This window comes from Limanda limanda, chromosome 17 (assembly GCF_963576545.1).
Source record: "Limanda limanda chromosome 17, fLimLim1.1, whole genome shotgun sequence".
In the NCBI taxonomy this organism is placed as follows: domain Eukaryota; kingdom Metazoa; phylum Chordata; class Actinopteri; order Pleuronectiformes; family Pleuronectidae; genus Limanda; species Limanda limanda.
Window position 1 is genome coordinate 21,879,102 of NC_083652.1, and position 12,515 is coordinate 21,891,616.

The 12,515-nt window shown below is 47.8% G+C and overlaps 1 protein-coding gene across 1 annotated transcript; it reads right to left on the bottom strand.

The window, feature by feature from the left end:
- Nucleotides 1–2,145: 2,145 nt before the first annotated feature.
- sh2b1 (SH2B adaptor protein 1) lies at nt 2,146–9,068 on the bottom strand. Its single transcript, XM_061089395.1, has 9 exons — nt 7,371–9,068; nt 7,182–7,283; nt 6,940–7,031; nt 6,770–6,852; nt 6,510–6,665; nt 6,190–6,401; nt 4,834–5,008; nt 2,742–2,832; nt 2,146–2,226 (listed from the first exon to the last, which is right to left on the bottom strand). Exons 1-9 carry the CDS (start codon nt 9,066–9,068, stop codon nt 2,205–2,207), a joined length of 2,631 nt encoding a protein of 876 aa, XP_060945378.1. The 3' UTR covers nt 2,146–2,204.
- Between the last annotated feature and the right edge of the window lie 3,447 nt (nt 9,069–12,515).

The window sequence follows — 12,515 nt, forward strand, 5'->3', positions numbered from 1 at the left end:
GTCGTCCATGTTTATTGACCCGAGCGTGTTCCTAATAAACTGATCACTGTGAGCAGAACATCTGGAAGAAAAGAACAAAGGACACAAACCAGCTGCTGTTTCACTATATTTATATTATATCATTATCATTAAATTCAATGTAGTACCTGAAACTAACCACACGGGGTGGACAGACAAACACCGGCCACCCTGAACAGACGGTCCCAGCAAAGAGAGAAAGAGACAGAGAAAGGCACAAAGAGTTTTAAACTGAGAAGAGGACAGAACGTGATGAACAATCGGGGGTGGGTGGGGGGGGGCAAAGAAAAGTTGGGTAGAAACGACTGGAGGGGGGGGGGGGGTCATGGGCGGAGCCATGAACTGAACAATGAATGAAGACGGAGCGAAATGCAGACGACGAGACGACAGACACAGAAAGGCACAAGTAGAAAAAGTATTTTCATTGACATGTTCTAATTGTATATTTTCTTTTGAACCCTTGATGAACAGAGGAGGAGGCGGAGGAGAAGACAGCATGAAAAAAAAGAGTGCGGGATACTGTCACCTTGACAACAAGGCATTTTAGCAAATCTTATACATATATATTTATATTTATATATTTTTTCCTTCTTTTTATCCCAAAAATAAAAAATACAAAAAGGCACAAAGACGTTTCATTTGAATTACAAGATGGAGTCGGAACAAGTGTTACATGGAGTAAGCATACAAGATAAAAAAGGTGTCATAAAAACAAATAAAATTAATACTACTACTATTATTATTTCCATCAATATTATTGTTATTGGTATCATCAACAGTTTCTCTCTGAGAGAAAAGCCCTCCCTCTGTTCAGCGTGGTGAGAGAGAGAGCGATGCTGAGGTAACGTTTCCTGTCTGCTCTGGTTCATGTGTCACTGGAACCGACAACACGGTCGCACACTTCAGGCGTCGCGGCAACAAATCCATCAAACCTTCACTGTAACGCACCTGCAGTTTGAAAACTAAAAAGCAGAAATATTACACATGAATCCTCCTACATTCTTCTTCCTATGAAATACACAAGAAAACAGAACGGCTGCGGCCTAGGATTGTTTTTAGTTGTGATTGAATTTTGTTAATAAACCGTTTTTCTTCTTTTAAACAAATGCAACAAAAAAAGCCACAAATTCTCACATTTGAGAAGCTGCATCGAATAAATGTTCGACTCAAACTCAATGATTAGCTTTCAGACGTTTGACAAACCAATTCCTCAACAATCCTCATCTCCGCAGATGTTTCTCTATCATGTGCCGTTATTAATGATAAACATGGAGAATTAGGTTTTTACTTAAAACTGATAATTACCAATTTCTAGTAAGTTTGACAATAATGCATTTATTGTCAAATAATAATTTTCTAAATCTGTCTCTTCCTGTAAATCACTGTTCGATGACTCATGAAGCCTTGTGTTGTGTAGTGTTTTATTCATTTGAAGTTGGCTGTAACGTTGTGAGGACGTTTGTAGTGTTTCCTGTTTGTGTGTTTTTTTTTTGCCTCTGGTTAACGTGTGCGCTCTCTGCAGGACAACAGTGAGGACAACACTCCCCCGTGTGCACATGAGACAGAGCAGACGCTGCTGCGAGGCGTACCGACATAAACAAACATCTGATGAGAACAATTTGAAAGAAATGTACCACGAAGTTAGTGTTGTAAAGCTGCTCTCGCTCTCTCTGTCGTATAGTGTTAGTTAACTCCTCCTCCTCTTCTCCTCCTGCTCGCTAACGAAATAAAATACTGGTTATGAATGGCTATGATGTACACGCCTCATCCAATCTCACTTTCACTCACTCACACACTCGGTCGATACACAAACACACACACACACACACACACACACACACTCCTCCTCCTCCTGGCCTTCCCTTCATCAGAAGAAGGAGTACTGGTTATCGATGGCTCTGGGCGCCCTCGCTCCCTCCCTCTCTTCTCCCTCCACAGCGTCCAGCTGGCGGAGAGGAGTGTCCCTGTCCCTCTCCTCCCAGTCCTCCACTCCTCCTCCACTCCCCCCGCCGCTGCCGCCGCTCCCTCCTCCTCCTGTCGCTGCCATCGTCACCACAGGCGCTGCTGCTGCTCCTCCTCCTCCTCCCGCTCCTCCTCCTCCTCCCATCTCCGTCTCATTTCCTCTCTCCTGTGGCGGAGTCGGTGGCGGCGGCCGGCCCGGCGGCAGGGGGGGGGGCTGAGGGGGGCTACGGGGTCTGCTGGTCAAGTCTGCATGAAGGAGAAGCAGAGGAGAGATGGTGAAAAGAAAGAAGAAGGAAACGTAGAAGCAAAGGAGGAGAAAGAGGGAGGAGGAGGAAAAAAGTGACAAAGTGTGAGAAGTGAAGTGGGAGGAGAGAGAGAGACAGTGAGGTGGGAGGAGTCTGTGATCATGGAGTCCACGGGAGTCATGGAGGCGTCCGACACACACACACACACACACACGCACACGCACACGCACACACTCACACACACACACTCACACTCACACTCACACTCACACTCACACTCACACACACACGGGTGAGAGGGGGGGGCAGGGGGCATTTCTATGAAACACATTTTCCACTCAGGGTGATGAGGAGCGTTGGGAACCAGGATCCGGTTCCGACCGGTTCCGACCGGACCGGGTCACAGAGCCGGTTCCGGGGCCTGTGATGATCTGTTCACCGCTCATTCTCTCTCTCTCTCTTTCTCTCTCTCACTCGTACACTCCTCCTCTCTCAGCCGAGTCCGGTCTCACTTACACACAGTCAGAGATGGGGGTTGATGGAGAGTCAGGATGGCGCGTGGTGATGACGTCACAGACTGTAGGCCGACTGCCCGCCCTGTCCCGGCCTGCAAGGGGACGAGCCAACGGATACAACACACAAACAGAGAGGTCAGAACACAACGGGACACGGAGGTCAGATGGAAAACACTGCGGCGGCACGTCACATGACCGAGAGGAAGTCGTTAACAACACATGTGTGGTTGGTTTCTATTTTAATACATTTAAAAGGTGAACTCCTGATGAACACCGGTGTGGAGGAGCTGAAAACAACAACACTGATCATGTCCCGCCTCCTGCTGCTCTACAGGCTCCTCCCCTCTAACAAGGCTCCGCCCCTCCCCTGGATGTTCCCCACACGTTCCTGTTTGAACGAGTCGGACCCGACAACCTGCTGCTGCTGATCTATCTATCAGTCATTTTCCTGAGTTCATGTCTGAAAACAGTTTGAGAGAAACCGACCAATGTAGTTTAAAATCTGGGATTATATCACAAGCTGATTCCAAATCAGTGGTGAAGAGATGAAGAGGGAAGGATGACATGAAACATGAGGGACAATGACCAGCGCTGCTTCAGGACAGACACACATTAAAGGTCTGGTCGTCTTTGCCGAGTCAGAGTCGAGTAGGGATGGGGGAAAAAATCGATTCCGTTACAAATCTTGATTCTTGTGAATGACGGATATAATATATGAATATGATATGTTGCCTCCCAAATCGATTTTTTTTTAATTTAAATTTTTATTTTTTTATTTTTTAAATACATATTTATTGGTTTATACGGGGGGGGGTATATGGGGGGAGCAACATCACCCCAGAGCATGTTGACCAGCTCTTGTTTTTGCACAAGAATCTAAACACACCCAAGCACTAGCTTTGCATCGCCTACACACAAACAACAATAGCCTACTTTTTGTTTATTTCAAAGTTTATATTTTAAGTAAACTTTTATTCATTCTATTTAATTTACCTTTTATTTATTGTTTAAAAGTAGCCTAAGTGGCTTACACTTCTTAATCTGTCAGTTTGTGTGCAGTTGACTGGGGCTTTACAATAATAGGGAACATCTTATTTATTTTCTCTATTGGCTGCCCGGCAGTCATTAAGTTAATGTTAATATTTGAAATGAAACTTGTAAAGTTCTAAGTGAATTTGACTGTGTTGTATTTGAAGGAATGATTCAACATTTTTCCATGGTCCAGTATTTAAAAAAAAAAATAACCAAAAGAAATCCCAGGAAATCGTAATATCGAATCGCAATACATATCGTATCGCCACCTAAGTATCGTGATAGTATCGGGAGGTCCCTGCCGATTCCCGTCCCTAGAGTCGAGTGTCCTCCTCCAGCCTCCTGCTGACCTGCTGACCTGCTGACCTGCTGACCGGCCCTCACTTTACTGTTAAACCCCAAAACCACGAAGCGACGCCCCGTTTATCGTGGGAACATAAATATGAATTCAGCAGGTTTTTGTAAAGATCAGATCGAAGTGTGATGATTAGAAAACAGCAGAGGATCAGAGTCACGTGTTGACCTGCGGAGTAATGAGCCTCGCTGCTGCCAGGGGGCGCCACACTGATACTGTCAAGACCAAAATGACTTTCTAAAGCACAGATCATGAGGCCAGTGAAGACGCACACCTGTAGGAGTCACACAGGGAAAACAAAATAATGTGTAGCAAGGAAATTCTCTGATGAATCGATAATTGTTCTGCTACGATTGTTGATAATCGTAGCCGTCTGAACAGGAAGTGAAACACAGAATGTGTCTCAACCTCAAAACACATCAGCAGGTTGGAAGGTGGATAAATTCCCCGATCTTCATCAGTTTTTAGAGTTACCAGGCGTAACCATAGCAACAGTTAGTGCATAACAGTGTTCAGGTGACTCCATTAGTAACTGTAGGTGCAGTAACAACACAGGACAATGACACAATAAAACACAGACGGGACAGACACACCTCGGACCAGAACGAGTTTTCCCTCTCAGGGGTTTCGTGCACGTGAGAGAACTGTCGACTCAGCGTCACCTGACTCTGTATCTGTAACCATGGAGACTCGGGCTGACTCGTACCTGGCTGGCGAACGGCGGTGGCGCCCACGAAGCTGATGAGCGTGACGTCGGAGGCGCCGCCGGACTCCAGAGGGATCGGGTGCACCCGGAAGTGCTCCAACATGTCGAAGATGGACTGGAACCAGAGGTGCTGCACCCGGCACTGCCCGTCCTCGTTCAGAGACAGACGCAGGTGCTGAGGGACGAGAGACGAGATGAAAAGTCTCCACATTGAACTCAACGCTTCAGAACTCAGACAACATGTCCCTCTGTGATCAGGACTAATGTTCACGTGCTGGTTAGTGGGAGTCGAGGAATTCCTTCATCTGATATCTGTGTGTTTTGTTCTTTAAAGTCTGAATGTGTAAACAACATGGAGGCTACAAAATAACATGTGTTGTATTTTATTATTCAGAGCGATTGAACAGCTGGTAACTGCTTCCAGAGGAATTTTGTTTTTCCTTGTTACGAAGGTTAATAATTCAGATCAGTGAACAGTTACAACCAACAACCAGAAATACAATCTGCAAATCTGTAAATCTATACCGTCAATCATACATTTCTAAATACACTTAATTCCGTCATGTTTTTGACTTCAACAAGTGATTCTTGCTGACACACAGTCTCTGACCAGCGTCCGATGAGGCTTAGATCATACGACTGCTTCTAAAGAGGTTTTTTTTACAATGTATTTACATTTACAAAACAATCATTGGGCTACTGCCACTATATCTCTCCTCTCTCATCAGCTGGAATTGTAATACCCACAATACCCGCTCCCAGAGCCGGCTTTCATTATATCTGCCTCGTGTTAAGACCAACTTGGGGAAGACAGCTTTCTGTTATAAAGCACCCTACATTTGGAATGAGGTCCAAAAATCTTGAAAGTTGCGCTCATTTGTTTCATTGACGGAGTTCTGGAGTCTGGTCTCATGTACAGCTGACTTCTCCTGCAGTGACTGTAACTGCTAGTTGACTTGGCCATAGTATTTTATTGACAAATTGTTTTATACCTTGTATTACTGTGTATATATATATGCATATTTATTTCATTCCTATTTATTAAATTTATTAACTTTTAATGTATCAACTTTTTTATTGTACCCTCGGCAACATTGTAAATGAGGGTCTTATCCCTCAGTGTGTCTTCCGAGGCTTAAATAAATATTCAATCAATCAGGTTAGTGTTCAGACGCTTCAGCATCGGCACAGGAAAACATGACTAACAGAACGACCCTGAAGACGTCTCTCTGTGGGAAGGAGGTTTTCACTCCTCTGCAGAGGGAGGAGCCTCCTGCTTCCTCCGTCTGAGCCCGACGCTGCAGTTTCCTCTCCAGGGAAACATCCCTCTGTGTCCAGCTTTACTCCGGGACTCACCTTGGCTTTGCCCTGGAAGTTAAAGGTGAGGACATATTCTCCACGCCGTGTCTCGCTCTGGCGAACCAGGAAGACGCCGTGGCTCGCCGGGCCTCCGGCCAACACCAGCTGAGCAGCTTTGAGGCGGGACAGCGTGCCGTGGAACCACTGGCACTCGCTGAGGGGATGCTCCACGGCCTCGGACGACGTCACCTCAGAGAACAGGAAGGAGCCTGAACCAGTGGAAGAGACTTTTGTTATTTGAAAGCATCCAGAATATAAAGCTTCATACTGAGCTGTAGACGGAGAGGAAGGGAGATCAGAGTTAGGATGCTGTTGACCTGTGGCATCTGGCGTCTCTGCAAAGGGTGTGCCTAGACTAGCCCCGCCTCCACCGAGAATCCGGCCGTCTGGTTCGTCGAGAGGAGCTCGAGGCGGCAGCTCCGGTGGGAGAGGATCCATCAGAGGTGACGAGCCTCCGATGCCTCCGTACAACACTGACACGAGAGGCACAGACAACAAGAGATGTGAGTGTTCATGGTCCCAGGAGGTTTCTTCATGAACAGGAGAGTGAACCAGAGCAGCTGCATCACACGCTCACCTTGTGAAAGACGGTCAACGATCTCCGGAGTCCCACTGATGTCCAACGGGCCGCCACAGCCGCCCTCAGCATCGTCCTGCTCGCTGTGGGGGGGGGAGGGGGAGAAGCAGTTATTACCCAGAGTCGCTGAGTGATCCGACTCGACTCGTCATCCTGCTGCCGGGCGTTACCTGAGACAGATGCCGTTCCTGATGTCGCTCAGCCACGCCCTCATCTGCACGGCGTCTCGTGTCTCGATCACATACTGCGCCGACGCCTCCAGCTGAGACGAAGAGAAACAAGGAATCAGACCTTTAATTACACTCGTTCACACTCACTCGTTCCACTGAGACTCCGCCTCTTTGACCTCTGCAGGAGAAATGCTCCTCCAGCTCCTGAACTGCTCCTCCTTCTCCCCATGAGGAGTGATTACCTGCAGCAGGAACGTGTTCTCCTTGTCCGGCACCTCCAGCGCCGTGGTGCTCCTCACGTCCCCGATGGAGCAGCACGGCACCGTCAGCCGCGGCTTCGACGACTGCAGAGACAACGAGCTGAGTAAACATCTGGAGGAACATCTGGAGGAACAGAGAGCAACGCTTCCACACGGGAGGGAAACACTCACCTTGGGTGGAATGAAGAACTCCAGGTAGTACTCCTCCCCCCGCTCGCCGCCCTCTCGGTCCCGCTCTCTGAGGACCAGGCGACACTTGTGCCAGCGGCCTCCTCGCCACGGCACGTTCCCGCCGCTGATCAGCGGCTGCACCGGACTCTGAGCCGCCGCCGCCGAGGCCGCGTGGTTGTTGTCCGTACCGTGATGCAACAAACTGAAGGAGAAGCCAGAGAAGCCGTGGCTTCCACTCAACTCGTCGCTGGACGAGCTGACGCTCACCCCCCCCTCCCGCACCAGTCGGCCCACCCTCCTCGGCGGCCCCATGGCGGCGGCGGCGGCGCTGCTCGGAGGCAGCGTGGAGGAGGTGGAGTAAGCGCAGGAAGCGGTGGGGGTGAGGACAGGGGGAGGGGAACGCGACAGTCTGAGTTTCTCCAGCCGATGACTCCACTTCTCCTTCTCGCCTCCTTCGCCGTTGCTCCGCCTCCGATCCCGAGCCGCCTCCGACAGAGAGAGAGAGGTGGCGCTGCTCGAGGACGAGGGCGGCAGAGAGGAGGAGGAGGAGTGGGGGAGGGAGAGGGGCATGGACAGAGAGACGGGCATGGAGGAGGTGGGGGTGGGGGGCTGCGTGCCAGAGTTCCTCTTGGAGGTCGACACCAGAGCGGCGTCCTGCACCCCCCCGGTGTAGCTGTAGCTGGAGGGCAGCTGGCTCTGCGCCGAGTCGCTGGACGAGCTCCTCCAGTGCAGGATGCCGCGCACGCTGCCGCGCACGCTGCGGCCGACGCTGCGCAGCGAGAAGCGCTTCTTCAGCTTGTTCTTGGAGGAGTTGGGCGTGCCGTTCCCTCTGGCGTCCGGCGGCGTGTCGGAGGACGGAGACGCCGGAACCTGAGACGTGGAATCATCGTTCTCCACCTCGGCAGCTTCCTGCTCCTCCGGGTCCACGTCCTCTCCAACAGACGCCCCCCCGAGCCAGCTGTCCTCCTCCTCCTCCACCGGCGCCTCCCCGTTCCCGGGGGCGACCACGGCCCCCCTCTCCTCGCGCCGGCCGTTGTTCCCCCCCACCGAGGAGCAGCACGACGAGGAGGACGACGGCGGGAGGACTTGGCCGATGGCGTAAGAATCCTGGAACCGGTCCCCGGAGCGGTTCTCCAGCACCAGCCGGGGGGGCGTCGGCTTGGACAGCGCCCGCATCATGCCGGTGGGGGGGCACGGGAGGACCACGCCCTCCGTGGCCGAGAGGGGCGAGACCGCCTCCTCCTCCAGCGAGGTGGCGTCGGACGGGGGGGCCCAGCTCATCATCTCGTCCCGTCCAGACGCCGGAGGCAGCGCCCCCCCCAGCTCGCTCTGGAAGTGGCGGACGAAGCGGTCGGTGAAGCGCCGGCAGAAGGCGGCGGCCGAGTCGGGGGAGTAGTGGGGGTTCTCCTGGAGAAACGCCCGGAAGTGGCGAGCAAAGTCCCCGGCGGCGACGCGTGCGTGAAGCTCGCAGAACTCGGTCCAGCTCAGGCAGGGGGAGGGGGAGGGGGTGGGCGTGTCTGAGAGGGAGGAGGGGTGGGCCTGGGGGGGCGGGCTCACGAGAGGCGGCAGGGGGGGGGGCCGCGGGGTCAGGGGCAGCATGGAGGGAGACGGAGGAGAGGGAGACGGGGAGGGAGAGGGAGGTAAGGGGGAGGAGCTGGCCGCCCGCGGGCTGGGGGGGGTCAAGAGAGAGCCGTTCATCCTCAGACAGGGGGGGGGGGGGACGGGAGGGGGGGGGGCGGTCGTCAGTTCACGTTAAACATTCAACAGAGACAGGAAGTAATGCACAGGAAACTGTCACAGATTCATGTGAACTTCAGGTGAAACGTTAAAGAGACGGCGTTCCGGAGCCATGAGGTCAAAGGTCAAGCTGCTCACAGATCTCTGCTACATTATTATTATTATTATGTGTGATTCAATATTTTAGTGTTTCAACGAGAAAATCTGGTTTTCAGCCGGGAAACGGGAGCGTGGGGAGGAGGAGCTGAGCAGGAGTCAGGTGATCGGCTCCGTGGTCGGTGGGAGGAGCTCCGTGGTCGGTGGGAGGAGCTTCAGAGACGCTCGGCTTCATCCTGAGAACAAACACACACGTTAATACTGAGACTCATATTCCTTTGATGTTTTTAATAAAACCCTGACACGTTACTGAGGTTTGACATTTTACTGATTCATCATTGACTTAATGATGAATAAAAAACAAAACACAATACAATGAAATATATATTTCATTGTATTGTGTTTTCTTTTTATATGTATATATTTGTTTTTATGGAAAATATAAGCATAAATACAAATATTTGCTTTATTTATACAAATGAAAGTTTAAACATTGAAACTGGTTTGTCTGCGTTCCTATCATCCAACATTAAATCTGTTCAACTTTTAATATCTGAACATATTTAGTTCTGATGGAAAACTTGAAATGACGTAAACTTTAACTTAAAGGATTTAATAAACATTATCCTGAAAAGAGCCGTTCTGCCTTTGGACCACTATTAATATTTCAGCATATTTTTACAAGCTTCAACAGCGTGTTGATTGTGTTGATTGTGATGTGTTGATTGTGTTGTGTTGGGTTGTAATATGTTATGTTGGTTGTGTTGCGTTGGTTGTGTGGATTATGTTCTGTTGAATGTGTTGTGCTGGATGTGTTGTGTTGATTGTGTTGATAATGTTGGGTGTGTTGATTGTTATGTTGGGTGTGATGTATTGATTGTGTTGTGTTGTGTTGTGTGGACACATTATAAGTGTAGCTGATATGAAATGAATGTGTTAATATCGCAGTTATTACAGTAGTACTCAGTTCGTGTACTTGTATAGTACTGTGGTCCACATGCTGTCTAACAGCTGTAATGCTAGTATTCTTCCCACCTGGTGCAGTAGAGTCGTGTATTTGTACCCTGATAGTACCTGCAGCAGTCTGAACGCAGTACTAGCAGCAGGAAGAGGAGGAGGAGCAGGAGGAGGAGGTGCACCTCCTCCTCCTGCTCCTCCTCCCTGCACCAGGAGGTCTCACAGGTGAACCTCCTCAATCACTGCTGAGGAGCAGGACTCGTTAGCATGTAGCATGAAGTAGCTGAGCTCTGCTCATTCAGCCTGTTTAAAGACGTGTACCGTTAGCAGCTAGCATTAGCATTAGCTACCTGCCGTGCGCTCCGGGGCAGCGGGTCGTCGCCGTGCTCGTTCCCCGGGCCGGGGGCCTGCGTGCGGGTCGGACCCGGAGGCAGCTCGGGCTCGGACCTCCACGATCCTCCGACAGCAGCTAACGCGTCCGATCCTCAGCGAGCTAAGCTAACCGTTAGCCACTTAGCTCGCTATTAATAATCCCGCTAGCTAGCTATCAACACTGCTGCTGCGCGTACCTGAACATCCGAGTCCGCGTGCCCGTGTGAGTGCGTGCGTGGAGCCCCCGCACGGTCCGCCCTGGATCCCGCAGCTTGTTGTTGTTGCGTTAGATTCTGAGAGAGAGAGAAGGACCCGCTCCCGCACAGGATCCAAGTCCCGCGAGAGCTGCGACCAGGCGAGTGCACTTTGATCCTCTCGGCTTCCGTAGCAAAATAAAAACACACATCTACTACATATGTGTTTGATTTTATCATAAACATTTTAATTATTTCTCTATTTCAAACATGGAATCACACGCACGTTAAGATAAGGAACAATTATTATTAAAAAATGAATCAATTTAAAGGATTAAATAAAGACAAATGAATTAATAAATAAAGTTGGTAGTAAATAAAAAAAACATTCACCTAAAGTTGATCCGTTACCAAATATTATACTTGATGTATAACAATGTCTAACTGCACATAGAAATAATAAATATAATAATAAATAATAAAATAATATTGTCTTTTGCACACTCTGTCTACATATTCTTACACTCATAGTATATCATATTATCTATTGTATAGTCAAATACTTATATTTATACCTCTACTATATATCATATCATATTATATCATACTCTCTGTATATTCTTTGTATATATAAGTCTATATACACATATTTATACATGTGTACATGTTATTATTATTATATTACTATTACTATTATTATATATACTGTTGCTGCCATTATTACTATATACTGCTATTATATTGGTATAATTACTATCATATATAAATATATATTATGTTATATTATATACTATATATACTGTACAGTATTATATACTGTCTAACAATAACATTACCATCATATCATCAGTACTATTACCATCATCTTGCCACTGCACCTTATCTACCTATTTATCTTGTGTTTCTGTTTTTATTCTTTCTACCTCAATATTTTTTATTTTATTCTATTGTATTGTATTTTATTGTATTTTATTGTATTCAAATATATCGGCTGCTATGACGACTTAATTTCCCTTCGGGGATGAATAAAGTAATCTATCTATCTATCTATCTATCTATCTATCTATCTATCTATCTATCTATCTATCTATCTATCTATCTATCTATCTATCTATCTATCTATCTATCTATCTAACTATCTATCTATCTATCTATCTAAATATTAAAGGTAAAATCATATTCTATTGCTGTGTTGTTGGTCATTCTCCTGATTGTGTTTCCATTATTCATGCTTCTGTACATGTTTCCATTTCTTCCCCACAAATATCTTAATTCAGTGTGATTTATAATACAGAGGAGTACAGTATAATTTATGATTACTGCCAATTCAACAGTAGGTGCAGTTCACCATCACGACCGTAGGAGGGCAGTAAAATCACAAACCTAAATACCAACACATGTTTCTAAATAAAGTCAGAGGAGACTTATTCCAACATTTCTTGTAAAAACTTTCAAAACAAAAGTGGTGGAGACATATACACAATGATAAAGCATATTATGTATAAAGTATTTATTGAGGTTTATTTTTTTGAGACAATGAAACATGAATACTATTGACATGAATGTAAATGGGGCGACTATGTGGTCTGGTGGTAAAATTAATATAAACATTACAGTAAACCTAACTCCAGGCAGGAGTCGCCCCTTCACCTGGCCGACCAATCAGGAGTCAGACTCAGCTGTCAATCATTACGCCTCAGCCTGGTTTTTATATCATTAAATAACTGATTCAAACCAAACTGATCAGAAACACTTTCTGAGATAATAACGACTTTGAATGTGTTCCATG

Coding starts and splice junctions, on each gene's coding strand:
- sh2b1 (XM_061089395.1), bottom strand. CDS start 9,068: ATGAACGGCTCTCTCTTGACCCCCCCCAGCCCGCGGGCGGCCAGCTCC. Junction 7,284..7,370: donor AGTTCTTCATTCCACCCAAG/GTGAGTGTTTCC, acceptor TTGTCTCTGCAG/TCGTCGAAGCCGCGGCTGAC. Junction 6,666..6,769: donor CGTTGACCGTCTTTCACAAG/GTGAGCGTGTGA, acceptor CTCTCGTGTCAG/TGTTGTACGGAGGCATCGGA.